General features: G+C 41.7%; 1 protein-coding gene across 1 annotated transcript in view; it reads right to left on the bottom strand.

The window, feature by feature from the left end:
• Positions 1-461: 461 nt before the first annotated feature.
• The window catches only part of ENPP2 (ectonucleotide pyrophosphatase/phosphodiesterase 2), a 109,883-nt gene continuing 103,461 nt past the window's right edge, over positions 462-6,883 (bottom strand). The window contains 2 exon segments of the mRNA XM_086695990.1: positions 462-1,061; positions 6,111-6,267. Of these exon segments, the coding sequence (XP_086552116.1) occupies positions 891-1,061; positions 6,111-6,267 (328 nt within the window). The 3' untranslated portion in view covers positions 462-890.

The following is a 6,883-nucleotide window of genomic DNA, read 5'->3' as shown; positions in this document are numbered from 1 at the left end:
TATTTTCTACCTGAATTGGTTAATTATACTTTTACAGCTATACCCACCCCACCTTCTTACTTCTCTTTATATCCTCCATGGTTCATAGGTTGGTACCTTATACAGAATATATGCTTCAGATAGTACCAGTTGAATTTAATACTCAGAGCTTTGAATCAACTTATCAAAAGAACCTACTCCTCCAAAATTCAAAATATTTTTAAAAGAGACTGGTGACAGAGGGTATTCTGGAGGTCTTCTGGTTCTCTTGCCCTCCGCCCTTCTGATTTCCCAGAGATGTGTACCTAAACTATCTCGTCCAGGCCACTATGGCTGAATAGCATGGATGTTTCTTTGACTATATGAATTATATTCAACAAGGAAGAAGGCCCAATACAGAAAATGTATACTTTTCATGCATGAATATACCAGAAGCAAACACTCTAATTTATAAGTGAAATGAAGGCCAAATAAAACCAGAAAAAACTGAATGTGTGATTTATTATATTTAAGATTGGTCTAAAAGGCTTAAATATGTCTGTCATAATTAACAGTAAATGAATGCAACTTTACAAAATCAGTATTTCAATACAGTACAGGACTAAATGTGGCAACTGTGCACTGGAAAATTAATATTTCCTCAATGCAAATATCAAATTTGCAGCACCATTTAGAAGCTTCCACTAAAAATGCAAGCTGCAGTATTTATTACAAGCTCTACTCGGAACATAAGACTACCTAAATCAAGCGTGAGAGAAAACAGTGGAGTCATTCAAGCGTAATATGTCAGATTTGGTACAGGATTAAAATACTAACATTTTTTTTAATGTCCTCGTTTCAAATTAATAAATACAAAAACAATATAAAAATATACACCAGTTGATAAGACTGCACTGCAGATGGTCAGATCGTTAAATCTCACTCTCGTATGTATGCAGGTATGTCTTTAGCGTCAGAATTTCTGGATAGCTGCGGCTGGTCTTTCGGAAGAAATCCAGACTGGTGAGATGTTCAATGTCCCGCACCCGAGCTGTGTGCATCTTCATGAGTTCTTCGACCCATTTCGACTCATCCTCTGAGCTCTGCAATGGAAACAGAATACAATCAGAGTCACAATTTTCCAGAGGAGGTTCTCCAGATGATCAGTTTGGTGCAGGTCCACAAACGACCCCTCCATACTCCTGCGCCCAGAGCCAGTGCCTGTGATTCCTTCCTGGCCTCCCTGGCCACTCTACCACATTCCTATTGGTAACACACCACAAATACCTGTCCTTGGCTGTTAACATTTTTGACAGCAATTAGCTGTACCAAATAAATGAGACATGTGGTGTGAAAGGGCCTTTGACTCAATAGGTTTTCAGAACATAAATCCAAATTACAAAAACCAAAGGCCCTGGAGAATTCAGTAATTACTTTCTTCCCCCGCTGCTGTCAAACTGCAATGTTGGGCACAGAGCAACTTGGAATGCTCTTCTGGCTCCTAAGGAAAGTGAAGAGCTTACGCTCAATGCACAGAATTTCGCATGTGCGTTCCTGGTCTTTCAGAAGAACCCGCAATATCAAGAACATCATCTAGTAAATTGCAATGAATTGATATTCAAATAATGAGTTCAACTTAAAGCAGCTCAAGATACACCTGGTATTTTGGGGCCCAACAGGCCTGGGTTGGAATTGTGGCTTTACCACTTCCTGGCTATGAGACCTTGGCAACCCACTTGACCTCTCTAGGCTTTCTTCATTGGTTCACAAGGAAAATAATGCTGACTTCAGCAGCTCCCTGGAAAGTAGGAAGAAGAAGAGAAAGGAAGAAGGGGAACAAAAGACAAAGTAGGGAAACATCATAGAGAAGAGGAAGGAAATCTCTTTCTGCCTTAGCTACTTGCCAAGACTGTCTCATTGGCACAAATTCCAGATGAAAGGCATCCGGATGTCCTACACCAAACAATTTATTTGTGTCTCAGTTGAAATTAAAAAGTACTTTAGGAGAAGTAATCCTTTATATTTTAAAAATACCTTCTTTCACTTTGGTGCGAAGTTGAGAGAAAGCATGAGATCTGAGAACTCTGGGAATTGTGGGGGAAATGCCTACCTTCACTAGTAGACATGAGGCAGGAGGGCCTCTGCAAATAATTTCATTCCCAAATGCCCCCAGAACTGCAATGGCCCTCAAGAGCTGTTCCACAAGTTGAAGGGTGGCTGCGTGTCCAGGGCTGAGTATGTTCAGAAATGCCCTCGCCTAGCTCTTCCACCACCAGTGGTCTCAATGAACTCCCCACCAAAGTCCAAGAACCTGCAATGGGTTTTCTCGGAAAGCTCCAACCCACACAGACCTGGACAGGGAGCTACAGCAGCTTTTGCCAGTGCTAAATATGTACCACGAGGGTGTTGGTTCAGGAAACTGAGGCCTGGCCATCCCAGGCAAAATGAAGAAATAGGAAGAAATTGCTTTGCAGGCTGGGGAAGTAAGGATTTTAACCCTCCATGCCCCACCCTCCTAACCCAAGCTAACCAAGGTCTCTGCGATTCACAGGAAAAGACAGACCTAAATATAACTCTGCCCACAACGGTACTGACCAATCCTCAGTGCGACCATATAATTAACGAAGTAGGAGGTCTCCAAATGGATCAGGACCCCCTCAGAGTAAGCAGAGTAAGCATGAAGCTGTATTTTGGGAGAATTTTCATATTCAACTCTTTATTTGATTTTTCAGTGGTCTAATTTTTCCTCTTGTAAATGCAGTCATTTGAATGTAAAGACAAAGGGGTAAAAAGGTTTTTCCTAATATAAATAGTGGCCAGCTGGGATTACAAGAATTCAGGGGGAAAATTGTCTTTTGCTAGTTCTTTCCTTGGGAAGTATTTGCCAATTTCATTCGAAGGGCATTTTCTTCTGGTTCTCACATGCTAAAATCTAGCCTGTCACTAGTCATTAGGAAATGCTGGCTATGCAACACAGGAAGAAAATATCTTCTGCCTGATGCTAGCTGGCAATCCACAAAAGTATTTGCTAGGAGAGACTCTAGGGTGAAATGCAAAACTAATAAAATTCAAATAAAAGTTCATGTGTACCAAGGGAAGAAGAGAAGGAAACATTTTAAAAATAAATAAATAAGTAAATAAACAAACAAACAAACGCCCACCCATGAACTTCTTTATTACCTGTCTTGCTATGGACATTTATTTTTCACCTGCCTTTTCTTCCTCACTTTCTCATAAGATTGTGAATTCAAGCCCCAGCAGTTTTAAAGTGACATTCACAGCAAGGACGGGTTTCTGTGTGGGCAGAATAAGAATAAGAAACATGCTGGCCATGAACTCTACAAGAAATATCTCTAAGCTCTGTGCAGAGTCAGGAGCCAGAAAGTGGAGGGAGACAGCTGTGAGGACATCTGTGGATTTCATTGGTCAGATGTACAATTTGGGGTGACTGAAGAATGTCTTTGAACTCAGTGTCCCATCACCAAATTCCCCTGATGACAGAGAAACTTGAACACATACTCGCCAGGAATCTAGCTGTATCTTAAATGACCTCCTATCAGTCTGAAATGTCTTTGCAGTCTCTATCTTAAAAGTGCAAGGCAATTGTGAATTTCACTCCATAATATATGGGTTTAGTTTTTTGCACAAATGTTTACCTCTCCATAAGTTTTTAGGAAAACTAAAGTTCAAACAAAGTAGATCATGTTATCCAGAGGCATGACATCCCCCTGGTACACCATCAGCCACCCTCGTGTTTCCGAAGAATCAAAATGGAGAAGGTCAAGTCGATAAGCTGACGACAGCTTGCCTTTCACTTGCAGTTCCTCTGCTTCTCCACCTCCTACCAAATTATTATACGATCTTATTGATCCTTCAGTATAATATTGCTGCCTTCTACTCTCTTTGTTACATTTCCAACACCACAACCTCACTTCCAGTTCTGTTCCCTCAATCCCGTGAATCTTGCCAAAGCACTTTGAACACCAGGCTTGACCCCTTCCAACTTAAATTTATCTCCCTAAAGGAGAGCGCTGAAATGTTGCTCTTATGCACCAGCATTTTCCGTGGCTATTTAATGCTTGTGCAATAAGAAAAGTTTCTAAGGTCCCAAGTTTCTACTGTGGAAATCTGATAAATTTGAAGGAGGATGGGCTTTTGAAGTCAGAGGACTTGCATCTACAGTTCTGTTCTCCTACTGACTAACCAGGTAACAATGTACCAAACTTTTCAAGGGGAGCGGGGAGAATAACACATATACCTGCCTCGCAGGATAATTAGATGATTAGAAATAATCTATGGAGAGGACCTGCCCAGTACTTGGGGGTAACACATACTCAGCAAATGGTAGCGATTCTTACCTCTGCCACTACGGCTTCTATTACTACTACTTCCATTTAAAATTTATTCCAATCAACTTTCGTTTTGTTTTGTTTTGTTTGGGGGGGTTGTTTTTTGTTTTGTGTGTGTGTGTGTGTGTGTGTGTGTGTGTGTGTTTTGAGAGAGAAAGAGGGCTCAAGTGAGCGAGGAGCAGAGAGAGAGAGGAGAGAGAGAGAGAGAGAGAGAGAGAGAGAGAGAAGCCAGGGATCACCTGGGGCTCGCGTTCACCTAAAGCGGGGCTCAAGCTCACCTGAAGCGGGACTCAAACTCAAGCGCTGTGAGATCATGACCTGAGCCGAAGTCAGACGCTTAATGACTGAGCCACCCAGGCACCCTCCAAGCAGCTTTAAAAACCTTATCTCCCCCTATTACCCTCAATTCCAATATTCTGGTCAAGCTTAATTAGCTATCTTGGGCATATTTCAAATTTTGTATTTGTGTCCTGCATCCCTTATTTTGCTCTGAACATCCATAGCCTCAGTCTCCTCCCACAGCTGAAGCCCTAGTCCAAAATCTACCTTGCCCATGAAACTGATAACCTCTGTTGAAGCTATTCTCGGGGCTCTTTGCCTTGTAGGGTAGCAAAGTCTGCACCTGTTTTCTGCTCCCCCCTGCTGCAGGCTGCCTTGAGTAGTGCCTATGTTTGACACACTGTTGTTTCTCCCAGAGCACCACACACAGTTTAGGAACTGAGCAGTGCTTGCTGACTAAGATCCTCTTCTGTAGATTGTATCTCTGCTCCTGCTATTCTATAAAGCAAAATCATAGAGGTTACTGCTTCTAAAATCAATCTTGCAGCACAGTCTTTCTGTCACATCGAAGAGATCTGGGGAAGTGATGTGATGTGTCCCTGAGTATAAGCAGAAGGAGTAAAGGGCCAGGAGCACACTGCATGGCTCCCACCCCCCTGCCAGGGGCCTTCTCGTGATGCCTTCCTGCCTCCACTTACAAATAAGGGTATTGGGTGTCCTCTGTGCTGTTTGGGAACGGTGACCTGTTACAAGTGCCCTCATAACTAGCAGCAAATGAAAAATCTGATTTATAAAGTATATACTCCCATGTATATGTGTCTTTATAAAAAGTTTTTATTATAGAAATTTTCAAATGCCCGCAAAAGTAGAAAGAATAACATAGGGGCGCCTGGGTGGCGCAGTCGGTTAAGCGTCCGACTTCAGCCAGGTCACGATCTCGCGGTCCGTGAGTTCGAGCCCCGCATCGGGCTCTGGGCTGATGGCTCAGAGCCTGGAGCCTGTTTCCGATTCTGTGTCTCCCTCTCTCTCTGCTCCTCCCCCGTTCATGCTCTGTCTCTCTCTGTCCCAAAAATAAAAATAAACGTTGAAAAAAAAAAAAAAAAAATTAAAAAAAAAAAAAAAAAAAAAAAAAAAAAGAAAGAATAACATAATGAACCCCTGTGAATTCTTATCTAGTTTCAACAATTATCAAAATGTTGCTATTTTTATCCTACCTTTACAAAATACATATGTCTTTTGCAAAACCAAAAACATTTGGGCATTTTATCATTTGACAAAATCAAACACGTAATCGGAACTACAGTGAATGCACACTTCCATGCCTCCCCACACCCTTACACTGAAAATTAAAAAGCCATTCGAACACAAAGTTCTGAGGTGATAAGCAAAGCTCTTTTCTTCTTTCCAGTTGGTTTTACTGTATAGTCCAAATGTCTTATAATAAGTGTATAAGAGCTTAATGGTGGGAATATAAATTAAGAAGCAAAGATGAATCATTTTAAAGGACTCTGTCTTTGAACTCACACTGCAGCTCTCCTCATTGTCTGCTCTGTGAGGGAGAATGAATGAGGAGACAGAGAGGGGGCCATCACACTTGTCGGCAGGCTGGGTGAAATCCAGGCAGCTGGTGATGATGCTGTAATAATGAGTTGGTACGGGAATGGAGCTGCCCTCCACATACCTGGAACAGGAAGGAAAAATAAAGTTACAACACATGTAATAGCTTTCTTGTTTAAACGGTGACCCACGAATATTGCCTAAGTCCCTAAATTAACTTCCATTCAACTGAATCATTTTTCACTTCTAAGAAAGTGGTCCACTTCTGTATTTTGAACCCAATGATTTTATTGCCTGGAATTCCCTTTCTCTTAACTTGGCAGAGTGAAAACGATATTCCAGGCAAAGAAAACACCTTGAACCAAGGATCAGACGTTGGACACGATGAATGGCTCAAGATAGTAGAAATGTGAGGCTGGAAGAGTCAATAAAAGCCATACTTTGGAGGTTCTGAGGGCCACATTGTGGAATTTGGGTGTTATTGTTTAGGTAGTAAGGCCTCACTGAAAGTGTCTGTGGCAGGGAGAGTCATCATGAGATCCATGTTTCAGGAAGAGAACTTGCATAAAATTGTATAAAGTGGACCTGAGGCAGGAGATGCCGAAGCTGGGGCAATAATAAGCCCTTTCAAACTCCAATGAGATGCTGACCTTGGTAAAGAAAACTCATTCACTCAAGGAAATACTAAGGACTAATGAGCTAGTGATGAACGTAGAGATGGAAAAAAAAAAAATCTTTTC

Source organism: Puma concolor, chromosome F2 (assembly GCF_028749965.1).
Source record: "Puma concolor isolate L17-30 chromosome F2, mPumCon1.1.hap2, whole genome shotgun sequence".
Lineage (NCBI taxonomy): Eukaryota > Metazoa > Chordata > Mammalia > Carnivora > Felidae > Puma > Puma concolor.
This window is presented reverse-complemented; position numbering and strand designations above follow the sequence as displayed.